Genomic DNA, 16,769 nt, shown 5'->3' on the forward strand with positions numbered 1-16,769 from the left:
GTTACCATGTGTTTGGCTGCTTCGTCTAAAACGCATGCGCCAGAATGCCACGTGTGATGGCACTCTGAAGAAAGTGGATTCGTAAGCAGCACTCTGATAAAACACTGCGACTTTAACGCGTTTCGAGCAAACGGGTGCTTAGTCGTGGCATAATACAACGAATACAAACATTGGAATTCTATCTGGAGAGCGAGTGGTTAACTTATTACGTAACATCCGTGATTGTCCTTAATCGGTGGTTGTTCCCTTTTTAAATACTTTTGTTTGTATTCATTGAATTATGCAACGACAAAGAGCCTTTGCTCAAAACGCGTAGGAATTCTTATTGCCAATGTAAATAGAAGTTCCAATAAAGAAGTCATGTTTTATTAGAGTGCTGTGAGCTAATCCACTTTCTTCATTGTTTAACTTTTTGCATTTTTAGATTTTTTTGTTTTTATGCCATGAAATATGACACTACAACTTAACCCACACCCAACCCGATTTTTCTTAGTAATGGCCTAAAATACTTAAAACCTGTCTAGCCCACTTTGAGACACATTTTTTATTAAAAAATGTTAAAAAAACATTTCCAGATTCTTTTTGCACTTTACTTTGTTTCTCTCTTCCACAGCAGTCTTCCGGTATTGACTTGTAGGTAGTAACACACTGCACAAAATTGTGGCTTATGCACTTGTGTACAGACGCATACAATGGTGCACTACGAGTTTGCACTGTGGGACCGTAAGACGCCATGTGTGCCATGGTATAGAATAGCTCTGTTACATAACCTACAGAATGGGTTAATCCAGGGAACGCTTCCCTTTAAGTACAGTATACTTAGAAGCATTGTAGGTCCATCACTAATGTATTTTGCATCACATGAGAGCAGTAATGATATGCGGCGTACGGGAAGAGTGTTGCTTTCATAAATTTGCACAGTAAATGAGGGAGCGAGATGTGTTGATGTTCAGCACAATCCGGGCATGTGACGCCAGCATAGAGGTGAAGCATACGATTTTTATGTCCATGGGGCTTATAGAGATTGTACAGATTGTATATTGTATATTTACAGAGGCGGCTCTCTATAAATTTGTCCGTGTGTTCCGATCCAGATGGATGATGCTGTGGATTGTGCTGACAACCCTGTGAGAGGCTGATTTAATAGACACGGCTCCCACCGTCTTATCGCTTCTGTCCAGAAATCCTGCTGCTGACATGGAGCATTTAGTCAGCTGTTGCCGCTTCTATTGGCTTAACGTTATCACATCACGGATTTGTCAACACAACCTTTAAGTTGCGGCGCTCAGTGGGGAAGGTATAATATGTTTGTCTATTACGGGGTATAAATTCTACGTGTTCATGTTGGTAAAATGCAGAACTGTATGTGGCGGGATGTATTTCCCATTATTATAAGGTTTCTCAACCACAAAGTGGTTTTAGTGGTAATTGTCTACATATGTTCGCTTTTACGCGCCTATGCACACGGGGGCAATCCTGCCATTGTTTGCCAAGTGGTATAATATCATGCAGCTTTTAGCTCATTGTAACATCTTTGCCTTTTTATAAAACCTTCAAGCTGGAACTTGTTTTTAGATGTTGATTATCAGAAGCTTGTGTAGGATTATATAGCCGAGCGTGATCTCGCTTCACTGGAAAACCTAGCCGCTTATCCCGAGACGAGGGAAGAGCAGATGCCGTCCAGTTTTTAATGCACTTTTTTTCTGTGCGTATGATGATGTTGATGTCGAAATTCTCGGATTTTAACCTTAAGGTTCCATGTGATGGAAGTTGGTAGTGCTGAATGCATCCACCATGAATGAAGAAAATAAAAGACAGAAATATATAAATTTCGTTCATATTGACTCGTTCATTCGTATATGAGCAGGCAGCCAAATCGTCCCTATCCACCTTGAAAACCATTTTAAAGTTAAATTGCCTATCAATGATGAGAGCAGTTTTGGCCTTTCACTCCAACCAGAGCTTAAGGATGCACCATTATTGTTTGCAATGATGGTTAATTGATTGGTAAATTAGGGTAAATCTTGCATTTAATCCCTTCCTGTCTGTTCTGGCCAGTGACTTGTAAAGCCTCAGTTCTGTTTGCAATGCTGTGTGGCCTTTTGACCATCACTGGTGGACTAGGACTTGGTAGAATGCAGTTTGACGCAACGTGACGCCGTACACTCAAGCCAGTTACCTTTGAGTAAGTTCGGTCTGAGTAACTCCGTGTGCTTCTGGCATTTCCAAGGTTGAACTTCCAATCACTGAGCCGAGTTCGGTCAGGAAAACTCGGAGAGAGTTCCTCAGACCAAACTTGCTCATGAACCATTTGATTGCAGACAAGATACAGTCCTGAATTCAACATTTCTAATATCATGTTAAATATGAATAGTATACTACTTGTAGTTTTATTCTAGTTATTTGCAAACTTTTAATTTGTTCCCCCACAATAACTCTCTTTGTTCTCCGTCTTCTAGGTATGGTGTGAACATGCGTTGCTTGGCAGCTCGAGTCAATTACAAGACTCTAATATTTATCTGCTCGCTCTTTACCCTGGTGACTGTCTTGCTGTGGAACAAATGCTCCTCCAATGACCATTCATCTACCCTTCCGTGGGGACCACAATTGGGATTGAGGGTTGATAGCGTTGAGAAGAGGGCTGCAGCTTCCGAGAGTAATGCAGCTAATGGCCAGCTCCGATCCGAGGAGGCATCGCCGCAGGAGCAGCAGAAGGCACCACCGCTGGTGGACAGTAAAGTCTCGGGACTGAAGTATGAGGAGATAGACTGCTTGATCAATGAAGATCGCAATGTGCATTGCAGGAGAGAGGGCAATGAAGTGTACATGCCCTTCTCCTGGATGGAGAAGTACTTTGAGGTTTATGGGAAATTTGTTCAGTACGATCACGTTGAGCGCTTTGAGTTTTCCCACAGCTACTCCAAAGTATATGCACAACGGGGTCCATATCATCCTGATGGAGTATTTATGTCCTTTGAAGGGTATAATGTGGAAGTCCGTGATCGCGTGAAGTGCATCAGTGGTGTAGAAGGTAATATCTCTAGAGCTTCTTATGTATTGAATAGAGGGGGAGGGGGTTACAGGTCTGAATAGTGATGTACCGGTAAGACCAGAAATTGTCTTCATTTTAGCTATTATTATAAGTGGGGGTCCCAAACATTTGCCCAATGAACTAGTACTCAGCAATAGCTAGGACCAACCGGCCATTATGTACAGTCCTGGCTCCAATTGTAAGGCCATTTGCTGGTTGTGTCCTGTATTGCAACTTATTATAGCTGCTTTATCAGATAGTTGTATAGACTGAAAATACCAGATAATAAATAATAATCTTTATTTATATAGCGCCATCAAGTACTTGGCTCTTATCTTTTTTTTTTCTACAATTGCCAAAATACAAAACAAATCAAACTTCAATAAAAGATTCTGACCCAGAACTTCTGAAGTCCACATAAGTAATAGAGATGATGCCAACACAGATCCGCCCAAGTTAAAACCTACTCTGTCCCCTCTGATAATTTTGCCCATTAAAGGGTCTACATGGATCTGTGCTTGCCCATTAGTGGGATCTGATGTATAATTTTGGACCATATCCAGGGAGAGGGGAATGGGGAAGACAACCTAAGAAGCTAATTATGCTAATGAGTCTGAACGGCAGCTGGGGATGTTACCAGAGCCCCTCAGCGCTGTAGATTCACGGGCTTTTCCAATGTCTCCCCCTCCAACTGCTCCTACTGCACTTACGCCCATCCTCTTCCTAATATAATCTCACAAAAAATGTGTTGAAAAACCCTAACTCTGCTTATACACGAGTCAAGGATAAAAGTGTACTCCCCTACCAACTCCCCCCTGGCAGGTCCCCTTCTATCCATCGCGGCTCCAGCATCAGCTCTGTGTCACCGCACGGTCCGTCGCAGGCATTGTGATGTCAGCCGCGTGCATAGCCGATGCCGAAGCAGCGATGGATAGAAGAGGACCTGTTGGAGGGCGAGTACACATTTAGATTTTTTCCTACAGGCATTACATTGAAAGGGGGGGAGATGCTGGCTGTATACTACACAGGGCTGGCTGGCTGTATGCTACATGCATTTCCCACCCTCGGCTTGTACTCAAGTCCATAGGTTTTTTTCTTTGTGTTAAAATTAGATGCCTCGGCTTATATTCTGGTCGCCTTATAATCAAGTATATACGGGGTTCATGTATGCTGGTGTGTTTTAGGGGTTAAAATTTTGTTTTATTTTGCCATTCCACTTAGCGGGATTGTAATTGATTGTGAATATGTGATGAATGTAGAAAATGGTACAGGGGAGGAGATCACAGGAGAGGACAGAAACTAATTATATAAGAAATACAGGAAGAAAAATTACTTGGTATCTGTGGTTAATCTGTTTTTCAGGGTTTTTTTTTTTTATACAGCAATGCCGACATTATATATATTTGTAGCAGAAAAATGTAAAGGCTAATTGGGAAAAGCAAAAGGATGGATTATAAATTCTGTATTTTGTTTAGCTACAGCTATGTTTGGTTCCCTGGTCTGTACATTCATGATGGACATGGATCATATTACTCAATGTGCCTTGGGATCTCCAGCCATCTGATAGCTCTTGCCCGTTGTGGAGGCCGGTTCTGGTTCCCATACTTTGTAATATTGTGTATTCTTGCCATTTTGTGCACCAGTATGAATACATCTATTTGTCATCACAGAATATTGCATACCATCCTATATATTAGTGGACTTCTGGATGGTTAGCAACCTTGGTATAGTACTTGGTATTTAAGGGAACCTGTCAGCAGAAAATTAACTAAGAAACCTCTATCAGTATGTTGTAAACAACTCGACACCTTCCTGACCCAGTGTGGTGGCATCTGTCCAGAAAATCCGCTTTGAAGTGAGATGTAAATTAGGTCAAAATTTAAAGGACACCTGTCATCAGGTCTGTGTCACTTGTCCTGTCACCTCTACCTGTTGGAGCAGCTCACAAGGATCCCATCCCAGCCTTTATCTAGTTATTTCATACATTATTCATTGTAAAATCATCTATTTTTTTATCATGTAAATGAGGCTGGTCACATGGTCAGAGGCAGTGATGTCACCCCTGTTACCCCTCCCCTCTCCTCCTGCTGCTCATGTCTGTGTGTAATGTATAGTAAAGTATTGCTGGTATCTGTGCTGCATCTGCTGACATGCTGCATCCTCCTAATATACAGGTGAGAGACACAGACATCAGCTACACATGAATCTGACATGTTCTGCTGTAACATGGCTGCCTGGAGCTGCTGTATCTCTCCTATACACACACACATGCACACACAGGCTGCAGGGGGCGTGGCCACCAGCACCAGGAAGCACATCATTATACAGCCTCACATCATTATACAGGCTGTCAGTCATGCACTGGGGGTGTGGCTGTGCCTCCCACTCATGAATGAGCTGGACAGCTTGAATATGTTAATGCTTCATTGGACATTTCACAGGTCATTTGCATACAGCTTTAGGACCTCATTGCTTAGGTTTACAGGCATGTAGAGGGACAATGAAGGGATAGAGGCAATGCTCTCTAATGGTAGTTTGTGAAAATATATTTAGTTTAGGAGGTTATTTTGCATGACGGGTTCTCTCTTTGCACTAAAGTCTAGCTCATGCCACCTCAGAAAACCCCCTCTGTTGTGATTGACAGCCCTGTGTTATGAGATGTCACTAATCGCTTCTCCTGAAACCTGGTTCATGATGTCAATCACAGCATGGGGGATTCTGAGGAAGGGAGAGCTTGACTTCAGTGCTTACCTCTCTCCATCCATGACTTTATTGAACCATTTTACAGCTGTCTTCAGGTTTGATTTTCTGGATCCACCACCCTGGGCCATGAAAAAACCTGATATGGAAGGTCTTAATCTGCTTGACAACATACTGGTAACAGTTAATAGGTCAATGGCTGCTGACAAGTTCCCTTTAATGCTTTTGTTTAGTGCTTATGTTTCAAAAATGATCTGTACCATTTGTCTCGCTTGCCCTAGGTGTCCCATTATCTACCCAGTGGGGTCCACAGGGATATTTTTACCCAATCCAGATTGCCCAGTATGGGCTCAGTCACTACAGCAAAAACTTGACAGAGAAACCTCCACAAATGGAAGTATATGAGAAGGCTGATGACAACACGGAAGGAGTGCTGGGCACGTGGACTGTTCCTAAGGGAGCTTCTGTTACTACAGTGTATGATAAAACGAGGGCAAGTCACGTCAGACAATTTGTAGTACCAGGTAAGTCCGGGCAGTGACCACCGGTCCACGTTTTCTGTATTTTTTATACATATAATGCAATATGTGCATTGTCTACACTCAGACTTTGATTTGAGTAGGAGACCTTCCCGATAAGTTTCTACCCGCCGGAGCCTCCAGTATATATTGACTTTTTGGAAGCTGCTGCAGGTCCCGCATTGGTAACTGGCAGCACAATTTATCATCGGTGCGATGAGTTGTGCCATGCATTCATTACCAGTGGGTGGGAGGAAAGCCTGTCCTCCGACGCCATCCCTTAAGGACTCCTCTAGAAGGTGATGACAAAAGTGACTTCATTGTCTCCCGAAGTGATTGACTCGTTAATCCTAATGGGTATTGATCAGAGGAGCCACAGTACGTTAAAAGCTTGTTAAAGAGGCCGTAACGGGGACTGCGAGATGGTGAAACATTAATAGGCCTCAATGGATGAGGTTGGGATGGAAGACAGCCATATATTTATTCTTGTTTTCGGAACATTTTTCATGGGTACACATTTCTTTTTAAGTACATTGTGGCATGTGGTTCATTACCCTGATGTCTACCAGAGAAGTAAGGAGCAGACTCTTAGTACAAGTAAGGCCGTTCCAGTGCACTGGTGCTATCCACACCCTGCTGTGCTCTAAGCTGGAGAAACTACAATCCTGGAATATCAATTCATTCTACTCAATAGTTTTGTTACTAGTAAGTAAAGTAAAACTGGCCAAACACATTATTTAAAGGACATCAACCACCAGGATCAAAGACTGTTTGTTTGCAAATGAGCCCAAGAGGCTCCAGGCACCATTAAAGGGGTTTTCCCACGTAGCAAAGTTAGGCCCTATCCCTGGATGGGACCTAACTTTCTGATCAGTAGGCGTTTCGGTGCTGAGACCCCCACAGATTGCGAAAACCAGGGATCCGATGGACCCCTCGCCGATCCTTAGACTAATGGAGCAGACGGCCGTGCATGACTGTTCTGCTCCATTAATCTCTAAGGAGCTGACGGAGATCGCAGAGCCCAGCGCTCGCCAAATTTCTGTCACCTCCATAGAGTTTAATGGAGCAGAACGGTCATGGGGTCCATCGGACCTGAGACCCCTCAGATCGGCAATTCGTGCCATACCCCATGGATAGGGCCTAACTTTGCTTTGTGGGAAAACCCCTTTAACACCTATAGAGCCTGGAGCCCCTCAAGCTCATTTGCATGCAGTCCTTCCTCCTTTTGGTAGATGCCCTTTAAAATAAATTACCATCAAAATCAAGCATGATAAACCAGGGACCCTTTCTTCTTGATCCAGGCACCGTGACTGTGGTAATTCTCTTAGATTTATTATCCAAGCCCTCCTTCCTTCTAAAATCTACTTTTATAATTATGCTAATTAGCCTAAAGTGTTCGGGAGCGCTTTACCAGAGCCTCTCTGTTTTGTAGCTTTACAGGCTGTTACACAGTGCAGGAGCACTTGTTCTCCCTCTGTGCGCTGCTGCCTTAAGATTACAGTAAGCAGAGGGAGGGGAAAGTGCTAAGGGAGCAAGTGGCTGGTTAAGACGGTGTAACAGCCTGGGAAGCTACAGCACGGATTGGCTCTGTCCCCCAGAGCACTTCTGGCTCATTAGCAGGAGGCCAGGCCATGGCTAACAAATATAAGTCACAGTGCCTGGATCTAGGAGTAAGTGTCCCTGGTTTATCATGTTTGATTTTGATGGCAGATTTGTGGCACCGCTTACATTAGCATATGGAGATGTGGAGAACCTTTTTCATTTTGAGCAGAACAGCCATGGGCATAAATTTGGGCTATGTTCTACACATTAAATTTTGAAAGCTCTGATTTTGGCAGGGTCAGCTTTGCGCTGGGGATATTCCAAGTCTCACTCAATGGCAGATGTTGAGTGTGCGAAGAGTCAGGCATGTTAAAAATCCTCAACTCATGAGCTGCCAACAGAGGTATCTTGCTGTAACCCATTGTCCTGTGTAAGAGATGGGTGCCCTATGCACCCATGTATTATGTTTTTAACTTCGCCATAGCTAATCATCTCACCCTTCTTCTGTTTATCTTTTCCCAGAAAATTCGGAAGGAGCATCGTTAAATCTGGGGAACACAAAGGATTTCATCCTGTCTTTTGACTTGAAGTTCATGACTAATGGCAGTATCTCAGTGGTGCTGGAGACCACCGAGAAGAACCAACTTTTTACTATACACTACGTGACCAACACGCAACTAATTGACTTTCATAACCATGATGTCTATTATGGCATTGGGGCCCGAACTACTTGGAGTACTCTAACGCGGGATCTCTTGACTGATTTAAAAAAGGGAGTGGGACTTTCCAACACAAAAGCTGTACGTCAGACTAAAATCATGCCGAAGAAGGTTGTCTGCATTGTAGCAAAGGGCAGTGGATTTTTGGATAATATCACCATCTCGACCACCGCTCACACAGCCGCCTTCTTTGCAGCCAGTGATTGGCTTGTAAGGAATCAGGATGCTAAAGGCGGCTGGCCGATTATGGTAACCAGGAAGCTGGGGGAGGGATTCAAGGCTCTGGAACCTGGGTGGTATTCTGCCATGGCCCAGGGGCAGGCAATATCTACACTGGTCCGTGCCTATCTGCTGACCAAGGAGCAGGTGTATCTAGACTCTGCACTCAAAGCAACTACTCCCTTCAAATTGCCCTCAGAAAAACATGGCGTAAAAGCAGTTTTCATGAACAGATATGACTGGTATGAGGAATACCCCACGACGCCCAGTTCTTTTGTGCTGAATGGGTTCATTTATGCTCTGCTTGGTCTTTACGATCTAAAAGAAACTGCTGGAGAAAAAACGGGCAAAGAAGCAAGGCTGCTATTTGAGCGAGGAGTGGAGTCCCTCCGAGCCATGTTGCCTCTCTATGACACCGGCTCTGGAAGTATTTATGATTTAAGGCACTTCATGCTAGGCACTGCCCCTAATCTTGCCCGTTGGGACTACCATACTACCCACATTAATCAACTACAGCTTCTCGCCAGTATAGATGGGTCTCCAATATTCCGAGACTTTGTACGTCGTTGGAAATCCTATTTAAAGGGAGGCAGGGCTAAACATAACTAGACGGTAGCAAGAAAACCAGCCCAAAACCAAAAGCTGTCATGGTGTGACCAGTGTCCAAGTCCAGCTCTCTCCCATACGCTTTGCCGATCAGCGGTCAACATCCGCTTTGAGTTGAGAATTCCCGATCGATATAGTGGGCGGACGTAGCTGGGAGCTGCTCACTGTACAGCCTTGCCATAGCGTGTGTTAAACATACTAGTGTTTTCTTTAATATTAGTTTTGTCTTTTGGGAAGCTAGGACCAGAAACAGACTCATATTTAGGATGGTTTCCAACTACAGTTTTCTTCCTGATTCTTCTTCTGTGCCTTCTGTCCTTATGATGTCATAGAAACGGAGGGAACAACACTTATAGCCCAATATTTGTTGAAGGGACTTGAGGATTTGGCTGCTGGTGACTTGAACTCCCAGTGTAGATATATCTATATATATATTGTGCTGACAATCATAACAGGAAACTAGTTGTCTTTCAGTGACATCACGGACCGAAACGCGCAATGCTCTGATACCTTCCCTTGTAAACTGGTATGCCAACTAATATTAACAAAATACTAGATGCCCTGTCTAATGCACTTTAACGCACAATACCTGATGTGATATTTGTCCGCTATTTAGTCCAAGTTTCTCACGTTTCCAAAGATTCTGTCCCAAACTTAAGTCTCCTCCCTCAAAGCAGAGAGTTTCTGTAAAATAAAATAGAGAATATTTACATTGCATCCAGAGTTAAAAAACATAGTTTTTATACCTGCCAAAAAACAGAATAATTTTATATGTGGAATCCCGTTTATTTACCATAATATAGAGGATTATAGAGGATTGTTAAAGAGAGATTTATAAGTGACTGCTTCCGACCCAGACTCCCCTGCAGAACACTGTGACTATGCCTTTATTTTACAGGTATCTACCGATATTTGTGTTGTGTGTTTGTTTTTTTGTCTGTGTTCGTAGTCTGTCTCATTCCTACTGGAACGTGCAAGAGTGGAAATCGGATATCTGCTTTCACCTAATGGTGCGTTCAAACGTTCAGTTTTTCAGATGCAGTTTCCAATGGAGTGAAAAAGTTGAGTAGCACTTCTCAATGATATGTTCTTACCCATTATAATCCATAACAGATTTTGGCCTTGAAAAGGGCCTCTGAAAAACTGAATGTGTGAATGCCCCCTAAAGGTTAAATAACTTATCTGGACACCATTTGGCCAAAGTTAAAAGGGTCGCGGGACAAGAACATGATCGTGGACTTGTCTGAACCAGAACTTTAAAAAAAAAATGGATTGAACCATTAAAAGTTGATTTCTCTACTGGAAATTGCGCCGCTTATGACACCCCTTAAAAATTGTCAGATTTTCAGGGGCACAGCAGGATACAGCATTAGAGTAATTCAGATGGGACTATCCCTGATAGTTGCTCCATAGTGAGCATCTTCATACTACTTCCCTGCTGGACCCCTAGTTATTTAACAATGTCCTATAGTGGGGTTCTTGGCAGAGATCATACGGATTAATAAGCCGGGAAGTCCTAGTTATTATGGGTAGGTAGACTTTATGCATATAATAGACTCATTGTATCTCATTTTGGAGCCATCATCTATTTCTGCAGTTCACTTTTTTTCCACCATAATTCTAAATCTTGTTCTGATTCTTCCGAGCATAAGACAGAGCTGCAAAGTAACTGAATACCTAGAGATCTTGTTCATTGGCTGTTTTCTCACTCCTCTCCATAAGGGTAGAGCTGTAAGGGTGCTTTCAAATTGGCGTTTCTTTTTTCACAGCTGTGATTTTTTCATTGTACCCATTTTGGTTTATGGACACATACAGATTGGTTTTCTCTTCCTGGATTCAATGATTTAGCACTGATGCTTTACTGACCCATTCTTTTCAAGGAGTTTTTTCACTGATCAGTTTAGAACCTGTTCTTTTTCAGTTCACTGACAACAACTGAAAAGTGAAGAAAAACTGAACAGGTACTAAACAGATCACTGAATAAAACTGAAGTGTGAAAAAGCCCATTGAAAAGAATGGTTCAGTAAGCCATCCGTGATAAATCACTGAAGCCAGGAAGACGAAACCAATCTGTATGTGTCCATAATGGGTTCAGTGAAAAATCACTGAAGTGAAAAAAAAAAACCTGCCAATGTGAAACCGCCCTTATCTATGGCTATTTACATCCTGAAGCAGTGGTCGTCAATATCCTCGATTGGTGATCAATTACATTGGCCTTTGTACAGGGAGATGTAAACTGCATGTAAGAAGAGCATCACTGTTATTATGTGTAGATGTGGTTGTGGACTGTGAAGAGAATTTCTTCATATTTCATAGTTTGCAAAATGAATAGTAATTAAAAGTAATAGGCTACCGACACACAAACATGTGACTTATGGGGTCTCAAACAATGGTCCTGCCCTCTGTTGTTTGAGTCCTGTGTGTCATCGGCATGTGAGCTCCAGATTAAAGTATATTTGTTCTGTGCAGAGACTGACATGAGCTGCAGATTTTTTAATTTGTAGCGTGTCCAATTTCTACTAAGAATTTGCAGCAGATTTCTCCTGTTTTTAGAATTTGCAAGTATTTCATGCAGATTCAAGCTACATTCACACCTCAGATTCCTCTCCTCCACCCTTAGAAGAGGGGGAGGAGCAAACGTTGGCAGCAGCCAGTGATTGGTAATTTTCAATGGCCCGATTGTCTACTAAGTGACACTGCTGGTGATGTGGACAGTTACATCACAGGGGAAACGCCCACAATGTAGGCTCAGAGGAGGCCGGGGATGGGTGCTGTACAGGGGTGTCTTTTCTAACAGGAAGCAAGATCATCTAGGTCAGTGATGGTGAACCTATGGCACTGGTGCCAGAGATGGCACTTAGAGAACTCTCTATGGGCATGCAGGCTGTCTCCCAGGCACAGGGTTTGCCAGACATGGCACCTTCCTGCAGTCTCAGGTAGTCCAAGTAGTTCCCTGCTATTTTAAAGTGACCCATCCTGTGCTGCTTGGTCCTGTCCAAATAGTGATAAGGTGTGGACAGGGTTGGATTGGAGCTCAAAGATCCTGGTAGCAATAAGTTTGTTACTGCCTAAATTGCCGTGTTGGCACTTTGGGAAAAGCTAGTGCGTTTTGGGTGTCATTTTGGGCACTCAATCTCTAAAATGTTCGCCATCACTGATCTAGGTGTTTCCTGCTGGCTGAGACATATACAAGTAGTAAGCATAGTGGGGGAGAGTTATCACAAGTCTCCTAGGGCAGAACTGTTCTAATTGCCTGTAGCAACCAATCGGAGCTCAGCTGTCACTTTCCCACAGCTGTTTATAAATTAAAAGCTGAGCTCTGATTTGGTTTCCATGGGCAACTAGAACAGTTTGTATACGCTCAGTGTATATGCTAGGATCTTTCCTGGCCTGCCTGCTAAATGTGTCCAAGAGACACCACTTGAATGTAGCTGATCATGGAGGCCGTATTGCAAATCTGCAGTAATGTCCATTTTTTTTGCTATGGATTCTGGAGTGGAATTCAACCTAAACCCTAAAACCATCCTGTTTCTTGCAGAATTACAGCCGAGTATAATCGGCAGCCATTCCGATGTGTGTACCCATAGCCATTGAGGTGCCTGTATATGACATAAACCAGCTGCATGTGCATGCAATTGCTCTTTATTTCCTAAACTTACTGCTCCAAGAGCATTTAGTGTCGCCCTTACACTGCGATTTACTGGGAGATAATTGTCGCTGACACTATGTAAATTGATCCATAGCTACAAAGTCCTGCTACACTCCTGCATCTCGCCATTTGTTCTGGTTCTTCTGTGGTACAGCCTTAACCAGTGATGAGAAAGGGATGGTATGGGGCTCCCTCTAGGCTTCATAGTTCTGCCCAAATGGAGATGATCCCAGAGCTGGAGATCATTTACAGCTCTGCCCAAATGATCCAACCCTTTATATAGGTCAATGGAGTCCATTGGAAGCATCTAGTATCAAACAGATCAATCTGATCCGGAGAGCAATGTGGCTTCCGTTTAGAATGTAAACCACAATGCTAGTGTGAACACAGCCTTAAACTTGGTGTTCTGGCTACAGTATAAATACTATGGTGCTAATAGGCCAATAGTACAATGAAATATTAACATGGTGTGTGATGAGATATCAAGTAGTCATGTATTATCCAGGGACACTCGCACTATAGTATACATATATTTTTTAATGGAGAACAGAACATTTTATACTGGATGGAATAAAATAGCATGTTATTCAACAAATATATAGCAAGGCTTTTATTTGTTCTATTCTAAATTCTCTATTTTTGTTGGATTTTTTTTTTCCTTTTTATATAATGTTCTAAAAAATTATAACATTGAGTCTGCTCAAATCGCAAAAACACATCTTTTAGGTTTTTGCATCTTTTAAAAATGTCTTTACATTATTTTGTTGGAATCTTTCTACTGATGCAATCCCACTGTATCCTCATACTAGACCCATCCATATAGTCGGATTTTTTTTTTAAGTTTTATCTATGCAGGCAGTCCCAGGATTATGCACAAGATAGGTTCTTCATGTTTATTCTTAAAGGCGTTGGCCACTTTACCTCATGTTTTTTGTAATGTGGGCAGGATATTAGGTAATTTACCAATATACATCTAGTAATAGTTCTGCTCCGCTTTCTTGATATGTAAAGTGAAGTCTCCTGTCTTTTACCTCAGCCACAGATTCCTGACCACAAAATGGCCGCAGATGGAGGGTCATGTGATCTCTAATGGCGAATTGTTTATGGACATAAAGAGATCGCATGACCCTCCATCTGCGGCCATTTTATGGTCAGGAATATTTGGCTGATGAGGTAAAAGACAGGAGGCTTCACTTTACAGATCAAGAAAGCGGAGCAGAACTATTACTGTATATACTCGAGTATAAGCCGACCCAAGTATAAGCCGAGGCCCCTAATTTTACCACAAAAACCTGGTAAAACCTATTTTTTTTTTACTCAAGTATAAGCCGAGTTTGGGTTTTCAGCACATTTTTTTTAGTGCTGAAAAACTAGGCTTATACTCGAGTATATAAGGTAATAGATGTTTATTGGTTAATATCCACCCCCCACACTTACACACATATTACAAAAACATGAGGTAAAGTGGCCAACCCCTTTAAGTTGAATATGTATGCAGGTCAGAACAGGTATATTTTCCCGAGTATAACCCCAGTCATAGGAAAAAGACATTTTAAAAAAACTTCATTGCAGACACTTTGATAACTTCCAGTTGATCATTACAGAAGTTCAGTAAAATACCAGCAACTAGAGGTCTCGGGTGTCCTTAATTCGGGGATTACCTGAGTATGCAAGATGAGACTGGTACCATGCTCATAGGAGCCTATCCTGGGTATTGCATGGTCCCTGTGGCTTCATAGCCCAAAGAACATGGGGAACTGTTCTTTGGGGTCTCATTTTCACAGCGTTGTGTTATGAAGATATTGATGTAACATTTTGGAACATCACACAAGTTTTGTCTGATTTTGGTAATCTGTCAAGAAATATTCTAGATAAAGCTGGTATATGATAAGTTGGATAAAGCCTAATATAACTACCAGACCACCACTGATGTGAATCAGATATTACTGTAGGGGGACTCCATATTAAAGGGGTTGTCCGAGTTTTTGAAAAAAAGCTAAAAGTGGCCGGGACAGGGCTGCTTAAAAAAAATAAAGATGTACTTACCTCCCGGTGCCCTCCCGTATCCAGCGCTGCTGTCACTCCGGTCCGGGCGCCATGTAAACAAACATGGCCGCCGGAGCAGCGCTGGACTTAGTTCCGGCCGGACCCGACAACCTTCCGGTCCCCATACACAATGCTGTGTATAGGGACGGATAGGCGTGCCCGGCCACGGCCGGCCGGAAGCTGAATCCAGCGCTGCTCCGGCGGCCATGTTTGTTTACATGGCGCCCGGACCGGAGTGACAGCAGCGCTGGATACGGGAGGGCACCGGGAGGTAAGTACATCTTTATTTTTTTTAAGCAGCCCTGTCCCGGCCACTTTTAGCTTTTTTTCAAAAACTCGGACAACCCCTTTAAGGCAATTGAACAGTAGGGATACAACTACTAAGAACCCCACTAAAAGAGGGGACACAAGAGTGGTATAGACTTTGGATGGAGTGGTAGACAACCAGGTGCCCTCCCAGTCCATTCAAACTTCTTGTAGGATAATGTGGGGGCTTATGGTCTTTGGACCCTCACCCATTGTCATCTCCCATACTTTGACTGCTTTAACCTGGAATAACCTAATAAGACATCTAAACTGTAAAAACTAACTTCAAGTTACACCACTTCTATTGAAAACTCCGCTATTACGATGTAGAAATTTGCCAGTAGTCTGTGAGATACCGTTTCTGTATAGTGTGTGGTTTGGTTTTTTTTTTGTTTTTTTTTTTTACTCAAACCTAAATTTTGTTATCTTCCTAGAGTTATTTCAATCCTGTAAAGGCCCAACATTAACCTATCTGGGTACAAGAGAACAAACCCCTTTATATTGTGTGGATTTGGTGCAATATGAATGCTAGTTCCGTTCCTCGGGGGAGGAGTTTGGGGATAGAATTTGACCAATTGATAAACCTACTACCAGTCACTATGCATTGGATTTACAAAGCAGGATACGGAAGTGACAGTCGGCAAAACTATTATAGATTCTTGTCTTAATAATTTTCGGGGGTGGTTAAAAATTTTGTGTTCTGTTTATCACTTTCTGACCTTTTTAACATGTGGGTATATGCCATGTGTTTGTGAGTGTGTGTGTGCCCGCATATATAGAGCACGTGTACACACATATATATGCAATACTTTGTTTACTGGATCCCTTGTGGTGAGGCGGTCCTTCCGAATGCTGTATAGACTTTGCATTTTAAGCACAATGTGCCCATGATAATTTTATACACAGAATTTTTTTTTTTCTTGCGGAAAATAAGAGGTGTTGCTATGTTTATATATAAAGAGAGACGGATCAGCATCATGCTTCAGTAAGCTGCTTTATAAGATTGTAAAATAAAAATTTTTATCTTCTAAACAGACTGTGCTGTTATTTTTAGGTGTTTTTTTTTTGGCTTCCATTTAATATGATATGGAGAAAAAGAGTGAATGTTTCATGTGTGTAAAGAAAGTGATGTTGCTGCCTGGCGACAAGGGCAAATATGTAGGATTGGCACCGTGCCCTAGAGACGTCTCCCGTTTCTCAGAAATGGCTGCTCTGACATGAAAGTATTGATTTCCTTCTTTCTTTTCCAACGAGCGATTGGTCAAACCTGTCAAGTGGGCACTAGGCAGAAAGTAAAGATTCTGCCGAGATGGATGACTGCAATCTTGGATTGGTTTGTGGTAAAAATTCCAATAGACCAGATCCAGGACACCACAACCTTTTAATATGGGTCGAACAGACAAAAAAGAAAAAGGCCTTAAAAACCAATCATA

The 16,769-nt window shown here is 42.5% G+C and overlaps 1 protein-coding gene across 3 annotated transcripts in view; it reads left to right on the forward strand.

The window, feature by feature from the left end:
- Positions 1 to 16,368, forward strand: part of GLCE (glucuronic acid epimerase) — a 49,019-nt gene extending 32,651 nt beyond the window's left edge. For 2 of the 3 annotated variants that reach the window (XM_072148735.1, XM_072148734.1), the window contains exons 2-4: positions 2,460 to 3,031; positions 6,013 to 6,255; positions 8,314 to 10,050. In XM_072148735.1, the coding sequence (XP_072004836.1) occupies positions 2,473 to 3,031; positions 6,013 to 6,255; positions 8,314 to 9,338 (1,827 nt within the window). In that variant the 5' untranslated portion in view covers positions 2,460 to 2,472 and the 3' untranslated portion in view covers positions 9,339 to 10,050. Of the gene's footprint in view, positions 1 to 2,459; positions 3,032 to 6,012; positions 6,256 to 8,313; positions 10,234 to 15,770 lie in introns of those variants that run through there. The other variant, XR_011855055.1, reaches the window with a different exon arrangement.
- Positions 16,369 to 16,769: the final 401 nt, after the last annotated feature.

Source organism: Engystomops pustulosus, chromosome 4 (genome assembly GCF_040894005.1).
Source record: "Engystomops pustulosus chromosome 4, aEngPut4.maternal, whole genome shotgun sequence".
NCBI classification, from domain to species: Eukaryota; Metazoa; Chordata; class Amphibia; order Anura; family Leptodactylidae; genus Engystomops; species Engystomops pustulosus.